General features: G+C 66.8%; 1 protein-coding gene across 1 annotated transcript in view; it reads right to left on the reverse strand.

Moving 5' to 3' along the window:
• MUC2 (mucin 2, oligomeric mucus/gel-forming) overlaps positions 1-14,554 on the reverse strand; it is a 40,021-nt gene that overhangs the window by 10,998 nt on the left and 14,469 nt on the right. The window contains exons 5-34 of the mRNA XM_012651932.1: positions 14,055-14,325; positions 13,004-13,118; positions 12,661-12,751; positions 12,475-12,584; positions 12,172-12,382; positions 11,926-12,051; positions 11,410-11,527; positions 11,192-11,330; positions 10,876-10,986; positions 10,727-10,796; positions 10,410-10,547; positions 10,148-10,312; positions 9,616-9,710; positions 9,261-9,387; positions 8,658-8,913; positions 8,413-8,465; positions 8,224-8,324; positions 7,876-8,027; positions 7,429-7,567; positions 6,822-6,932; positions 6,560-6,739; positions 6,244-6,483; positions 5,440-5,596; positions 5,027-5,158; positions 4,330-4,477; positions 3,874-3,917; positions 3,382-3,579; positions 1,064-2,349; positions 632-954; positions 20-580 (exon numbers count right to left, since the gene is read on the reverse strand). Coding sequence (XP_012507386.1) covers positions 20-580; positions 632-954; positions 1,064-2,349; positions 3,382-3,579; positions 3,874-3,917; positions 4,330-4,477; positions 5,027-5,158; positions 5,440-5,596; positions 6,244-6,483; positions 6,560-6,739; positions 6,822-6,932; positions 7,429-7,567; positions 7,876-8,027; positions 8,224-8,324; positions 8,413-8,465; positions 8,658-8,913; positions 9,261-9,387; positions 9,616-9,710; positions 10,148-10,312; positions 10,410-10,547; positions 10,727-10,796; positions 10,876-10,986; positions 11,192-11,330; positions 11,410-11,527; positions 11,926-12,051; positions 12,172-12,382; positions 12,475-12,584; positions 12,661-12,751; positions 13,004-13,118; positions 14,055-14,325 — 5,968 coding nt within the window. The remainder of the gene's footprint in view (positions 1-19; positions 581-631; positions 955-1,063; positions 2,350-3,381; positions 3,580-3,873; positions 3,918-4,329; positions 4,478-5,026; positions 5,159-5,439; positions 5,597-6,243; positions 6,484-6,559; positions 6,740-6,821; positions 6,933-7,428; positions 7,568-7,875; positions 8,028-8,223; positions 8,325-8,412; positions 8,466-8,657; positions 8,914-9,260; positions 9,388-9,615; positions 9,711-10,147; positions 10,313-10,409; positions 10,548-10,726; positions 10,797-10,875; positions 10,987-11,191; positions 11,331-11,409; positions 11,528-11,925; positions 12,052-12,171; positions 12,383-12,474; positions 12,585-12,660; positions 12,752-13,003; positions 13,119-14,054; positions 14,326-14,554) is intronic.

A 14,554-nucleotide genomic window follows, 5' to 3' on the forward strand; every position in this document is an offset into this window, starting at 1 on the left:
GTCCCTGTGGTGGTGGTACCAGGTGTTGGGGGTGGGGTCCCTGTGGTGGTGGTACCAGGTGTTGGGGTTGGTATCCCTGTGTTGGTGGTACCAGTTGTTGGGGATCGAGTCCCTGTGGTGGTGATACCAGGTGTTGTGGATGCCGTCACTGTGGTGGTGGTACCAGGTGTTGGGTGTTGGGTCCCTGTGGTGGTGGTACCAGGTGTTTTGGATGGGGTCCCTGTGGTGGTGGTACCAGGTGTTGGGGGTGGGGTCCCTGTGGTTGTGGTACCAGTTGTTGGGGTTGGTGTCCCTGCAGTGGTGGTACCAGGTGTTGGGGTTGGTGTCCCTGTGGTGGTGGTACCAGGTGTTGGCGGTAGGGTCCCTGTGGTGGTCATACCAGGTGTTGGGGTTGGTGTCCCTGTTGTGGTGTAGGCAGGTATTGGGGGTGTGTTCCCTGTGCTGGTGGTACCAAGTGTTGGGGGTAGGATCCCTGTGGTCCTGGTACCCAGTGTTGTGGATGGGGTCCCTGTGGTGGTGGTTCCAGGTGTTGGGGGTGGGCTCCCTTGGGTGGTGGTACCCGGTGTTGTGGCTGGGGACACTGTCGTGGTGGTACCAGGTGTTGGGGGTGGGGTCCCTCTGCTTGTGTTACCAGTTGTTGGGGTTGGTGTCCCTGCGGTGGTGGTACCAGGTGTTGGGGTTGGTGTCCTTGTGGTGGTGGTACCAGGTGTTGTGGATAGTGTCCCTGTGGTTGTGGTACCAGGTGTTGGGGGTGGGATCCCTGTGGTGGTGGTACCAGGTGTTGGCCGTGGGTTCCCTGTGGTGGTGATACCAGGTGTTGGGGTTGGTGTCCCTGTCGTGGTGTAGGCAGGTATTGGGGGTGGGGTCCCTGTGGTGGTGGTACCAGGTGTTCGGGTTGGTGTCCCTGTGTTGGTGGTACCAGGTGTTGGAGGTGGGGTCCCTGTCGTGGTAGTACTAGGTGTTGGGGAAGGTGTCCCTGTACTGGTGGTACCAGGTGTTGGGGGTGGGGTCCCTGGGGTGGTCCTAGTATTGGGGTTCGTGTCCCTGTAGTGGTGGTACCAGCTGTTGGGTTTGGTGTCCCTGTGGTCGTGGTACCAGGCGTTAGGGTTGGTCTCCCTGGGGTGGTGGTACCAGGCGTTGTGGTTGGTGTCCCAAGGGTGGTGGTACCAGGTGTTGGGAGTGGGATCCCTGTGGTGGTGGTACTAGGTGTTGTGGATGGGGTCTCTGTGGTGGTGGCACCAGGTGTCTGGGTGGAGGTGATAGGGAGCGTTGTGGCTGTGGTTGTGGTGTAGGCAGGTGTGCTGCCACACTTACAGCAGTACACGTTGATCTCGTAGTTGATGCAGTAGGCCATGGGAATCATCCCGCCAGGCTTTTGGTCTTGGTTTTTGCACTCCAGCCCCATTGAGACATCGCACACTACGGTCTGTCCAAGCTCTTCAATTGGAGTTTCAGGGTACATGGCGGCTCTGCAGGAGATGTTAGTTGCCCGGCCTTGTCCACAGACATCTCCAATCAATTCCACTTCTCCACCTGATTGCGAATAGTCAGGTTTCCCTGAATCCAGCCACCCGGTCCATTCGCAGTCAAGCACACATGGAGTGGTTGTTGGCACTGGGGTGGATGGAGTGGTGGGCTCAGGAGTAGGTGTAGCTGTGGATGTCGTAGTAGTGGTTGTCACCGAGGTAGTCCTTTCTATGGTAGTGGGCACAGTTGTTGAAGATGGTGACGTGGTGTGGGTGGTGCTTGATGGAGGGAAGGGAGTGGTTGTTGAAGGGATGGGAGTGGTTGTTGGAGGGATGGAGGTGGTGATGGTTGAAGGGATGGGGGTGGTGGTTGGAGGGATGGGGGTGGTGGTGGTTGGAGGGATGGGGGTGGCGGTTGGAGGGATGGGGGTGGTGGCAGTTGGAGGGATGGGGGTGGCGGTTGGAGGGATGGGGGTGGCGGTTGGAGGGATGGGGATGGCGGTTGTTGAAGGGATGGCGGTGGGCGTGTTCCTTGCAGTCGTGGTGGCTGGGGTGGACAGAGGACAGTCATCCATCAGCAGACAGCAATTGACACGTATCTCGTAGTCATAACAGAGTTCAAATGGTCCGTTTCCAAACTGGTCTTCGTTGTGGCAAATGAAGCCAAGTGAGACGTCACACTGAACCTTCTGGCCCAACTCCTCCCAGCTGAGGTGGGGCTCCGTGGCCGACCTGCACTCGATGTCCTCGGGAGCCCTGCAGACACCCTCAAACGTCTCTCGGTCACCGCTGTCACTGCTGCTGCCCGGGTGGTGGTCGTTGATCCAGTCGGACCAGAAGCAGCACAGCTCTGGGGGAGCAAAGCTGGCATTGGTCACTGTGCCTCGAGGGAGGATCCTCTAGGAGGCTACCGTGACTCAGAGGACTCAGTGGCCTCTGTGACCGTCCCCCAGATCCAGCCCCTCCTATCCCAGTCATTGCTGGGACCAGATCATAGCGCCAGAGTCCAGGGCTGGACCCCACTGCCAGCCTCATTTTGCAACTGAAAAATGAGCAGAGAGGAGGGGCCACGCCAGGGCACGCCCAGGCAGGCCACACCCCGTCTCCAAGCTCCAGCCCAGTGCCCCTCCTCGTCTATTCTCAAATATTTGTGTCCAAAAACTAAGGAACAAAAGGGTCACCCGTTCCCCTGAGGAAGCCAGAGAGGGCTTTGTCTCTACTCTTGACCAACGATGCGTCCACCAGAGCTGTGCAGGTCCCGCCTCATTAGTGCCTGGCCTCAGCACACCCCGCACAGCCACCGAAATACACCGGTCTTTGGTCTGCGAGCAGGTGCGCCCCGCCCCTCACGTCTGCGTGCCAAGGGAGCCCCAGGGCACATGCGACCCTGCCGCCGTGTATCAGTGCGAGATGCCGTCCACGCCACTTACCGGGAGCTGTCGATGACGCTGCAAGGAAGAGGGAAAAGAGAGGACGTTACTGCCTACGTCAAGATTTCTAAGTCTTTTTTGAATTTTTAAAAGTGTCTCTTTTCCTGTGGCTGTCACACCCCTGGCAGCGTGTGGGGGGGAGCTGCAGTTTCAACCAGAACCGATGCAGGGGCACTTCTGAAGGAAAGTTCTCCAACCTCCCTAACCCTGAGGGATATTTTCCTGCCGGTTGTCGGAAATGTCCCCAAGTCACCTTCCGCCGTGGTCTGGGCTTGGGGACGTGGACGTGATGTGGCCATCCCAGCTCGTGAGGCCAGGGATTCAGGGGCCACGTCTCCCAGCTCAGAGCAACGCCAGTGCCTTCACCGCACGGCCGATTGGCAGGGCTCGGAGCCTGGCGGGCCCTGCCCCGAGAAGGGCCGTCTGTGCCGGGGGCCAGTGCTGGGTGCAGGGCAGGGCCAGGCCCCAGGACGTCAGGGGCTCACCTGTGCTGGGGGTCGGGGAGCCAGTGGTGGTGGTGAAGCTGGGGCGGCTGCCGGGGGTGGGCGTGGTGGAGACCGTCGGGGTGGACGGGCGTGTCGTGGTGGACTCGCAGATGTCGAAGTGCTTCTCCACCGTCCCGTTGGGCCCGCAGGTCTCCCAGTAGCAGAAGACGCCATCCTGGGTCAGGTTCAAAATCTTCCCTGGGGTGAGAGGGAGCGAGAGGTGGGGACAGCCGGGCACACCCCAGTTCCAACAAGTGGCAGACAAACGCCTTAGCGGGACTCCAGCCCCAGAGCCTCCCCCCAGGAAACAGGGCCCGCATCGGCGCAGACACCGGCCCCCAGGGCACCCGCTCCCCACAAGGAGCAAACGTGTCGCGTGAACTCTGAGGGCAGCCGCGTGTCAGGGGCCCACGGGGCACAGCCTGGGAGAGACCAGGCCTCGCCCAAGCCCCGGCTTCCCCGGTCGGGGGCCCTGGCCCGTGGCCCCTTTACCTTCCTCAGGCCGGCAGACAATGTGAGAAGAGTCGGTGCACACGCTGCAAGGCAAGGGCCACGGCTGCAGGCGCCTTCCCGCCAAGGCCTCCCCTCCCTGCAGACACCGCTTCCCCTGCCGCGAGTGCGGCCCAGACACCCGGCACTGCCCCAAAACCCAGCTCCAAAGGAGCCCCACCCCTGGGTTCCAACTGTGGGCAGGAAGGGAGCAGGGCAGGCAGGAAATGCCAGCCCACCGGGACAGGACGAGAGCAGAGGGCTCCCGCGCCTCTGTGGCGTGGCTCCTGCGGGCGTATGCGTGTGCACAGGTGACTGTGTGTGTCTCCATGCCTGTGTCCGTGTGTGTGAACACGTGTACAGTGCTTGTGCACCTGTGTGTGGGCTGTGTCCACGCGTGTGCTGACATGCGCCTGTAGGTACACCTCCCCTAGGCCCCCGCCACCTGGGCTCAGGTACCAAGACTTGCAGATCTCCTCGGTGGGAACCGACGCTCCGGGTAGGTAGCGAGTGTCTTCCACGTAGCAGCCACACTTGTTCCCGGAGACACACTTCTTCAGGTCCTCATCATAGATGGGCCTGTCCTTGGGGCATCGGGGGTAGCAGCCTGGTGGGCACAGACACAGGGCTGGGACCACCACAGAGGACTCCTGTCCCGCAGACCCACCCGTCGCCCCTCTTCCCAGGGTTCTTCAGCCAGGGGTCTCCCGGCCCCACTGGGCCCCACACGGCCTGCTGGTGGGCAGCCCGGCCCTGCCCAGCCCCCGAGCCTCGCCTGGCCCCTGGCCCTCCGGCACAGCGGGGCACTCTTTCCCCCACCTCGCTCCTTCGCGGCACTAGTTCCCAGCTCAGACGCCAGCACCCCCAGAGGACCCGCAGACCTGTGTCTGCAATGCCCCCCACCTGGCTCCACGCAGCCCACAGCACCCCAGCTCCTGACGTCTCAAGTTTGCACATCAACCTGCTTCCTCCCTGATTCTGCGACAAGGTGAGCCTGGCTCCCCCCTGGCCTCGGGTCCCCAGACCATCAAGGACATCTCTCGGGGTGTCCCTGTGGGTCTCCAGACCACACCGCCTTCCACCCCACACGGGCCGGGCCAGCCGGCTGCCACCTCCTGGAGGCCGTGCCCCGCGTGGGCTGCTGGCGCCCGCTCACCCTCCAGGTAGGACACGGAGATGTTGGAGTGGATGCCATTGAGCGTCCTGCAGGTCTCGAAGCTGCGGTTCCCACACGGCTCGTAGTGCCACTCGCACTTATCCGGAGGGTTGTAGTAGTCGCAGAACACGGCTGGGGGCCAGAGGGGGACGGGTCAGACTCGGGAAGGTGCGGGTGGGCGCCAAGCTGCGAGTGAGGCTGGGTGGGGCACGGGGGCAGCAGCGCATCAAGCTTACTCCTGCCAGCCCAGGTCCCTCGGTGGCCCTGAAGAAGGATGCCCGGGGAGTGGGGGAGGGGATGGAGGACAAGGCACCCGACAAGTGCATGCTGGGTGGGCCAGGAGTGGCGCCCAGCCCGCTGCGTGGCAGCCCCTGCCCCCGTCAGCCCTGACTCTGGAACGGGTGGGCACTCACGGCACAGGTCTGGCGTCCTCCAGAACACACAGGCGCCCTCCTTGGTGCACTCTTGTGCGTAGGCGGCCACGGCAGAGCAGAAGCACTCGCAGTCCCCGCCCGTGTCGCAGGAGCACGAGTCGTGCACGCAGGCCTCATAGAAGGCCTTGGGGTCCACCTAGGGGGAAGACCTCAGTGTACCCCGGGCCCGTGCTGCTGTCACGAGGCCAGAACTTCAGGACTCTGCAGCTGGCCCTGCTCCTAGGATGGGCACGTCACCCGGCACCAGCCTCCCAGAGCCCCCAGAGGAGATGTCTGGAGGACTGGCTGTACAGACCTGTCATCCAGCTTCTCAGAGCCCTGCAGTCCTCAGCTGTAGGATGACAATCCTAAAACCCGCCCCTCCCCCCACTGCCCTAGCTGAGGGCCAGGGCCTTAGTGGGTGGTGTGTCCTTTCTCCCTCCTAGGTGAGCCTGTGAGCCTAGGAAGGTAGCAGGAGGCTAGAGGTCCAGCCAGGGGTCTCAGAGGAAGAGCTGGTCATATGGTCACCTGTCCAACAGATGCCAGAGCCAAACTTGGAAGGCGTGTGCAAGGTGCCTACAGAGCCCTCTGAGAAGCAGCCGCCCAGCCCGACTCCACCCGTGGCCACGCCCTTCTCATTAGCATGCGGTGGCCCCGCCCCACCCACTGCCCCTGCCTATAGCCGGCCCTGCCCACATCCCCGCCCACCACCCTGCTCTGCCTACAGCTGCCCCGCCCCTGCCCTGCCCACATCCCCGCCCACAGCCCTGCTCTGCCTACAGCCGGCCCCGCCCACCACCCCACCTTGCTGTGGCAGGCGCTGAACACGCTGCTCTTGAGGATGCTGCACTGCTTCTCGGCCCAGGAGTGGCGGTGCGGGTTCAGGCTGCAGGGCTCAGGGACGGTGCTCACGTCCGGGCAGGTGGAGGCCTCTTTCCAGCTGTTCCCGAAGTCCAGCTCACTGCTGACCACCATGTGGTCCCGCGTGGTGAGGTCGTTGCTGGAGCGGTGGTCGAAGTTCCCGCACAGGCCACACACAGCGCCCTGCAAGGGACACGCTCAGCTCGGAGAAGGGGCCACGGGAGAGAGGGTGGGGGCAGGGCGGGCGGGGGCAGCCCACCTTGTAGGACGGATCCAGCTTGACAAAGACGGTGGTCTTCTTGTCCCAGATGACGATGACGCCGATGCTGGCCTCGACCACCAGGTACTGACCCACCTCCCGCGTGGTGTAGGGCACGTGGTGGCCCACGTCACGCTGGATCACCACATGGTGCTTGTCTTCCAGCTTCAGCTCCGTCCTCTGCCCGGAGGAGAGGGCCAGTCACTGGCAGGCCCCAGGGTCCCTGAGGGCTCCGGTGTCCCCAGGGGCCAGCAGCACTCACCCCCAAGAAGATCTTGATGGCCTTGGAGCAGGTGACACCCGTGGTGCCACAGGGGACATTCTCGGTGATGATGCTGAAGGAGCCCAGTGAGGAGTTCTGGCCACAGTAGTCCTGGGCGACAGGGCAGCGTCAGCCGTAGGGGCCCCGGCGCAGCCCAGCTGGCAGGGGCCGGGCAGCCTCCAGAGCAGACAGACCCTGGCCCACCCTCCCCGGTCCGGGGAGCTGTGCTCTGGCTCGGACCCCACCAAGCCTCAGCCCTCCTCTTCTGGCTGGGGACGATGACACCGCGCCAAGGGGCGTGGGGTTCAGACCACCCGTGTGGGCAGCTGCTCAGCCCCAGCCCCTCTTGACCTGTCTTAACTGCCCCCCACACGCCCCTCAGTCCCCACGGCTGGTCTGTCAACCCCACCCTCCCCAGGCACCCACAGGAAGGTCACAGTGCTGGGGGAGGGGCATCATCATGCCCCCTACCCACTGCTGGAAGGCCGGATCCTCCTGAGAGCGTGGGCTGCTGCCCAGGAAGGGTGGGCCCCTCCCACGTCCCAGGGCTTCGTCGTGGGCTGAGGGCCACACTCAGGGGCGGACTGGGCAGTGTCTGTGGCCTCACCTGGACAGCCACGTAGGAGCAGTGTCCATCAAAGTCATAGTGTTTCCCGTCAAAGGTGACGTAGTGGCCACTCCCGTAGATGGAGCAGGTTCCGTGGCACATAGCCTGGGTGCACACCCAGCGTCCTTTCTGGCAGGTGCTGAGGACAGGAGAGGAGCCTGAAGGGACCTGGGGGCCCCCCACCCCTGCTCAAACGGGGCCTGGACGAGGCCCCGGGCACCACCGTGGGGCCAGCGTCCCAGGCAGCCCACACAGGACACCTGCAGGCTCCCACTCTAGCCCCGTAAGTGGCACCAAACACACCAACCTTGGCTCCAGGGACAGCGGCAGACACTGAAGACCACCCTGCCACGGAGGGCCACCACGTGGTCCCACAGGACCCAGCAGACCCCACAGGACAGGCACCTGCCCCTTGGCCTGTTCTCTGTGGCCGCCAGGCCGGCTTACCAGCTGTTGCAGTCCACCTTGATCTTGTCCCCAGGAGAATACACGTCTCTGTTGTGGACGCAGGGGCATTCCTCCTCCACCACGCAGCCGCCGCGGCCGTCGTCCATCAGCCCGTCGGGGCACACGCAGCCGCTGATGCACTCGGTGTGGTACTGAGGACAGCAGGGGCAGGGCTCAGCGGTCAGGCCAGGCCCCAGGCCTCCACGTCCCTCCCAGGGACCCGGGTGTCCACAGGAGTCGGCACCCACGCCCCGGGGCGGGGCGCAGCATGAGAGGCTGCCTGCACCTTCACGACAGGCCCAGACAGCCAGGGACCCCCGCCCGCCCACGGCAGCCCCCCACACGCACATAGCCGGCGGCCAGCGTCTGGCAGCTGATGGGACGGGGCTTTGCGGTGGCCAGGGCGGTCAGATTGTTGCAGTCGATCTGGATCTTTGGGGCCGCGCAGCCTGCAGGATGGAGGGGCTGTCTCAGCTCAGGCAGGCAGGGGCGGGGAGCAGGCCCGGCCGAGCGCGGGTCGGGGCGGCGTCCACTCACTCTGACCAAGCAGCTTGACCTGCGCGCAGTGCAGCCTCCCGTTCCGGCAGACGCTGTGGGGGGAGGCGGACGGTGAGCAGGGCAAGGCTCTGTCCCCCGCAGAGCGGCCACGGGAAGCGCCACTGCCCGGGACAGACGTGAGCCTGGCCACTCTCAGAACCGCCCCCAGGTGCGGCCTCCCACGTCTCTGCTCGGGGCAGACTCAGCCCCCGCGCCGTGCCCCCTCCCCAGGCCCCGGCACCCACCATCGCTCCTCCTGCCGCACGACCACGTCCCCCGCCTCCAGGTAGAGGCCGCGGTGGTAGCAGGAGCACTTGGCCAGAGGCACACAGCGGCCCTTCTCGTCCAGGAAGGTGTGGTCGGGGCAGCCGCAGCCGTCCACAGGCACAAAGCCCTGGAGACAGTGGGCATCGGGCTCGGAGAGGGAGCGGCAGGTCTGCTGGCAGGTGGTCAGGTTGTACAGGAAGAGCTGCGAGTTGGGGCAGGAGTCCACGTCCTCGTCTGCGGGGGCACCAAGGGCCAGCGTGAGGGGCAGGAGGGACCTGACCTCTGGCTCCCACCCCACAGGCTGTCCCTGGGCCCACACTCTGCCCGGAAGGGCCCAGGGGCCAGGGAAGGCGGTGACCTGGGACCCCCAGCTCCGAACTCAGCTGCCACCTCTCCAGGCTCCAGTCCCTGCAGCGTCACTGCTCCTCGCGCACGAGGGGCTGCTTTCCCCGCTCCTGACCAGTGAAGCTGGAAGCTGGGTGGCCGGCGGCGGGGACCTGACCCCTTCCCTGCACCGCCCACGGCCCGGGCCCCCATCCTGGACGCCCGTCCCCGGGTCTCGGCGAGCAGCCGGCACTCACTGCAGACTTGCTCCCTCCAGCCCCACAGCGTGATGCCCTTGGCGGCGCAGGCGTGTGCGTAGGAGGACAGGGCGGCGCACAAGCAGTCTTCGTTGTTCTCACAGTTACACGTGTCGTACTTGCACCTCTGCGGGCAAAGAAAGCGGCGGACGGTGAAGCGTGGAGGCCGGGCACGGCCCCAGCACCCCCGTGAGCGCAAGCGACGCTCACACACGTGCATATGTGCCGGCACTCGCGGACGTGTGCTCACACACGCACACACACACGCGCGCACACGCACACACACATGCTCGGCTGCCGGCAGGCTCAGCCAGGGCTTCAGGGACGCCCTGATGGCTCCCAGGACCCCACTCACCTTGTAATACTCGGCGGGGTCCACAGCCGAGTGGCACCTGCCGAAGGGCGTCTCTGTCTTCTTCAGGAGGGAGCACCAGTGCTCGGCGTAATTGGCTGTGGGTGGGGGGCAGAGCCTCAGCCGGGGCTGGGCGCCCCAGCGTCCCCTGGATCTGGCTTCCCGGTCGCCCCGGCTGGAGCGGACGTCGTCCCCCCGTGGACCCAAGCCCAGGGCCCTCTCTCTGGGCAAATCTCTAGGCAGCTTCAGCAAGATGGGGCCCCCCCAGCTCCGGGGCCTCCCGCCTCCCACTCTCGACCCTGAGGAGCCTGGCATCCCAGGGTGACGTGTGACGGGACAGCAGGAGGGCACGCTGCCGAGGCTCCAGGCCAGCGCCAGGACCAAGGCCACCACCCCGCAATTAGCGGCCCGGCTCCTCTGCCGGGTCACCTGGCAGGTGCCACCATAAACCAGCCGCTGGGCGGGAACAGCAGGTGGCCCCGCGTGGAGGGCCGCCCCACCCCCACCCCATCCCTGCGAGGAAGGCCGGCCTCACCGCTCTCCACGCTGAGGGAGCAGGGGTCGTCCAGCCAGTCCTCCTTGTCCTGGCAGCTCGACTGGGCCTTCCAGGTGTTGGCGAAGCCGGCCCCCGTGGCCTCCACCAGCCCGCCCGCCGTCAGGAAGTCGTCACTCTCCAGGCCGTTGAAGTTCCCGCAGAGGCCTGAGGGGGCAGGACAGGGCTGGGGAGGCGCCCGGGCGGGCGGGGGCCAGGCCCCCCGGGGGGCCCTCGGGGCAGCAGGCGGGGCAGGGCCACTCACCCTGCACCTGGCCCTGGGCGGCCTGGTCCAGCGTCACGAAGAGCTGCATGATGGGGGCCAGCTGCACCTGCAGCCGGAGGCCGAAGGCCGTGCTCATGACGACGTGGTAGGAGGAGGGGCGGAGCACGGAGAAGCTGGCTGGGGGGCACAGTGAGGGAGGGGCCGTGGGCTCTGGGTCCCTCCAGCAGGAGGGGACACCCTCCCACTGTCCCCCCAGCAGGGGCCCGAGACAGCGGTCTGCCAGAGCCACAGGGCCCCTCCCCGGGCCCACCCGCCAGCCTCCCGTGGATCCGGCCCGGCGGGCAGAGCGGACTCACGCGTCACGTGGGGCAGCCGCATCTGCAGCTCGTTCAGCATCACGCTGCCGTCGGACCTGAAGGCCACCACCTGCGGGGAAGGCCGGGCTGCGTGGGGCTGTGGGGGCTGCGGGGCCCCCGGGGCGCTGGGGCTGGGGTGGGGGGCTCACGTTCTTCTCATCGTCGGCCAGCAGCAGCACCGTCTTCAGGCAGGTCTGCGTGTCTGAGGAGCCGCAGGACGCCAGCTCGCCCAGGAGGGCGTAGGAGCCGTTGAGGTCGTCCTGCGCAGGGAGGGGCGGCGTTGCGGGGACCGGGGCCGGGGCAGGCAGCCCCTCAGCCCGGGCCCCAGTGGCGGCTTAGAGGGGAAGCTGTTCTCAGACTCCAGCCCGAGGCAGCGCCGTCCAGGGACAGCCCCCGGCTGCTGCTGCCCACCGGACAGCCCCGGGCCTGCCGCCGGCCCCACGCCCCGGACCCCGGCCAGCCCACCTTGGCCAGGACGTAGTAGCAGTCCCCGTGGAAGGTGTACTTTTTCCCGTCGAAGGTGGTGATGTGGGCACCGCCTTCCAGCGCACAGGTCCCAGGGCACGGCAGGTCTTGGCACACCCAGCGGCCAGCATCGCAGACACTGTTGGGCGGGGGCACGGGTCAGCGTCCGGCTGCTGCGCCAGCCTGCCCGGTCCCCGAGCCGCGGGCGCGAGCCTCACCACTGCTCGCAGTCGTTGGTGATCTCCTGGCCCGGGGCGTACTGGTGCCCGTGCAGCCTGCAGTGGCACTGGCTGGCAGGGATGCAGCCGCCGCCCGCGATGTCGTCGTACACGGTGCCTGGGAGAGCCAAGGACCTGGCGTGACCCTAGCCGGCCTCCCACCTGCAGGCACGTCTGACCCTTTGGGCTGACACCTGCGGTTCCCACTAGTCTCAGGCCAGGGCCAGGTGACGACCAGGAAGGCCTGTCCCCTTCTCAGCCTCCCTGAAGCCACCGCTACAGGAGGGTCTTGGCCTTGGTGCCGTCCATCGGGACCTGCCCCTGGGACCAGGTGGGGCCCGAGAGCGGGAGAGGCACTCTCTGTGCCTTGCTGCCCCACCGCCCAGCAAAGCTACCCTTCAGTGCAGGGGAGAACCTCAGGCCCAAGGCAGCAAGGCCACCTGTCCACCGCACAGGCCAGGGAGGGTGGCCTCGGGGCAGCACCCCCTCCTCCCCCGGGGCTCCCGGGGCGCGCACCTTCCGGGCAGAAACAGCCGTCCATGTAGTGCTCCTCGCACAGGCTGCTGACCTCCAGGTGTGAGCAGCTGTCCATGCAGGGCGAGCCGCTCTCCAGGTAAACCATGTTGCCAGGGCAGCTCTTGGCTGGAATGGCAACGGCAGCGGGGTGAGCCGGCCGTGGGGCGCTCGGTGTCGGGCTGCCCCGCCCGGGTGTAGAGGCCGCCTCGGGGAGCTCCCCAGGGTCCCGCCCGCAGGGGCGCTTACGGCACAGCGTGGGGGTCCTCCAGTTCCCGGGCCGGCCGCCGGCGTGGGAACACTGGCGCGAGAACTGGGCAACCGTGCTGCAGACGCAGGTGTCGTTGGCAGGGCACTGGCAGCGGTCCTGCACGCAGGCGCTCACGTACGGCTCCCGCGGCACCAGGTCCTGGCAGGCCTCAAAGGCCTCGGCGGTCAGCAGCGTCTCGCACTCGGCGCGCTGGGGACGGAGGCCGGTGGGCAGGCTGCTCGCGCCCGTCACTCCCGCCCACGGGTGGCCGTCGGGACGGGAGCCGCAGGCCGAGAACTCACATGCTCGGAGCAGGACTCGGGCGTCGAAGCCTCCTCGGGCTCCTCGCACTGCTCCTCCGGCTCGTTGACTTTCTGCATGTTCCCGAACTCGAGGGCGCTGATGAGCACGCCTAGGGGTGCACAGCCCTTGAGCGGGGCCTGGGGCTGCAGCCGCCCCAGCCCCGCCCAGCCCGGAGCCGGCCTCACCGTCCGCGAGAAATTCCGAGTAGGTCTGCAGGCCGTTGTAGTCCCCGCAGAGGCCGCAGGTGTGGTTCTGGAACTTACTGTCCAGCTCCAGCTGTGTGGGAGGGGCGAGTGAGCTGGCCTGACCAGGCCCAGGGTCCAGGGCCACCACCGGGACCCCCACAGACGCGCCCCTTATTTGGGCTGGAGCCAGGTGGGCCACAGAGACCGGCCTGGCAGAGGTCACAGTGAGGGCCCCGCCCAGGCCCGCTTCCACTGCTGACCCCCGACCCCGGCTGCTGGGTCCCGCCCCACCCCCACCCTCCCCGGAGGTCCCGCCCCAGGGCTCCTTGCCGGCCGCACCCACCATGAGGGAATCCTCCTGGTCCCACATGAGGGTGAGTCCGGCGCGGGAGTAGACCTTGGTGTAGGCGTCGTTCTTGTCGATGAGCAGCCCGGGGCCGTAGTGCGGGGTGCTGACCCTGGGGGCACGGGAGTCTCTCGGGGCACCGCCAGGGCCCACCTGGTCTGCCCTCCCAGGGTCCCGCTGCCTGGGGGTTCTGGGGCTGCGAACGTCACGTGGGCATCACATGCGCACTGCGTGTGCCTCACATGTGCATCACGTGTGGTAGGGGGAGGCCCCGGACTTGGTGCACCAGCCTGGCGGGGCCTGCTCCCACCTGGGGCTGTAGACGGGGTCGGAGGGCACAGGGGCGTGGGCAGGGAGCACCTGTCCACCTGTCCCCGTCGTCTGGGCGGAGCCAGCCCCGCACAGCTCTCCTCCCTGGGGCGCTGCGCTGGGCACGGCCCCTCGCTGGGGCTGAGGACACCATGTCTGGGGGAGGAGAGGGCCCGGACCCCCCAACCACCTCCGGGCCCTCTGAGCCAGGGCCACCCCCACGGGTCTCCAACCCTGCCCATGGCCTCCACGGCCGACCCTGCAGCTGCCAGGGCCCAGGCAGGACCTGTGCTCACCCCAGCCTCCGCGCCTCACCCCCACAGCCCCCGCTACCCCCAGGCTGGAGCCTCCGGCAGGAAACAGAACCCCCTGGGGCAGGAAAAGGGGGCGTCCTGCAGGTGGGTCAGGAATGCGCTTATTGGGCCTCATTGTTCCGAAGACAATCCGGGAACAACAGGTCCGCATGTAACTCCAGCCAGGGGGGTGGTGCACAGGCCCGGCAGGACCTGGTGGGCTCCGAGGGGAGGGGCTGCAAAGGACTCACAGGACCAGGGAAGCCCCTTGCCTGCTGGGGCAGGCTCAGCGGTGTTTGTTGAATGAATTAGTGACCTGAACTCAAAGCTCAAGGCTCTCCTTCGTGTGCTGGGGCAGAAGGGGGTCTTGAGGGGCTGCGCGGGGACTTGCTTGCCCGCGGGAGCCGTTGCGCCCCGGTACTGGGACGCAGGAGGGCCCCACTCACATGGCGCCGTTCATCACGGCCAGCTGGCGTGTGAGGTAGACGGTGTCGTCCCCCAGGGTCAGCAGCACGGACTCGATCTGCGGGAGGCCCCCGCCCTCGCCTGGGACCCGCTTCAGGTGCACCGAGAACTCCTTGTAGGAGTCCCTGCAGTCGGAGGCCAGGTTGTAGTCGCAGAGGCCGGGGAAGCGGTAGATGTCGCCGTCGAAGGTCTTGTAGTGGAAGTCGCCCCAGGTGCTGCAGACGTTGCCGCCGTGGTTCTGGCTCCGGCCGGCTGGCGGAGTAGCGGGGACAGGGCTGAGTGTCCCCGCCCCTGAGGCTGCCCTCGGAGGCACTGCCACACTGCACGCGACCCTGCGGCCTGCCCTAGCCCAGCCACCCTGCGTCCAGCAGGACAGGGCCGGGCCCTCAGAGGCTGCCCCCACCATGTCCATCGCCGGGGCCAGGCCCCCCGACCACCCCGTCCCTGGGTTTGCACTCCGCCCCCCAACCGCCCCGTCCCC

This window comes from Propithecus coquereli, unplaced genomic scaffold, assembly GCF_000956105.1.
Source record: "Propithecus coquereli isolate 6110/MARCELLA unplaced genomic scaffold, Pcoq_1.0 Scaffold377, whole genome shotgun sequence".
NCBI lineage: Eukaryota > Metazoa > Chordata > Mammalia > Primates > Indriidae > Propithecus > Propithecus coquereli.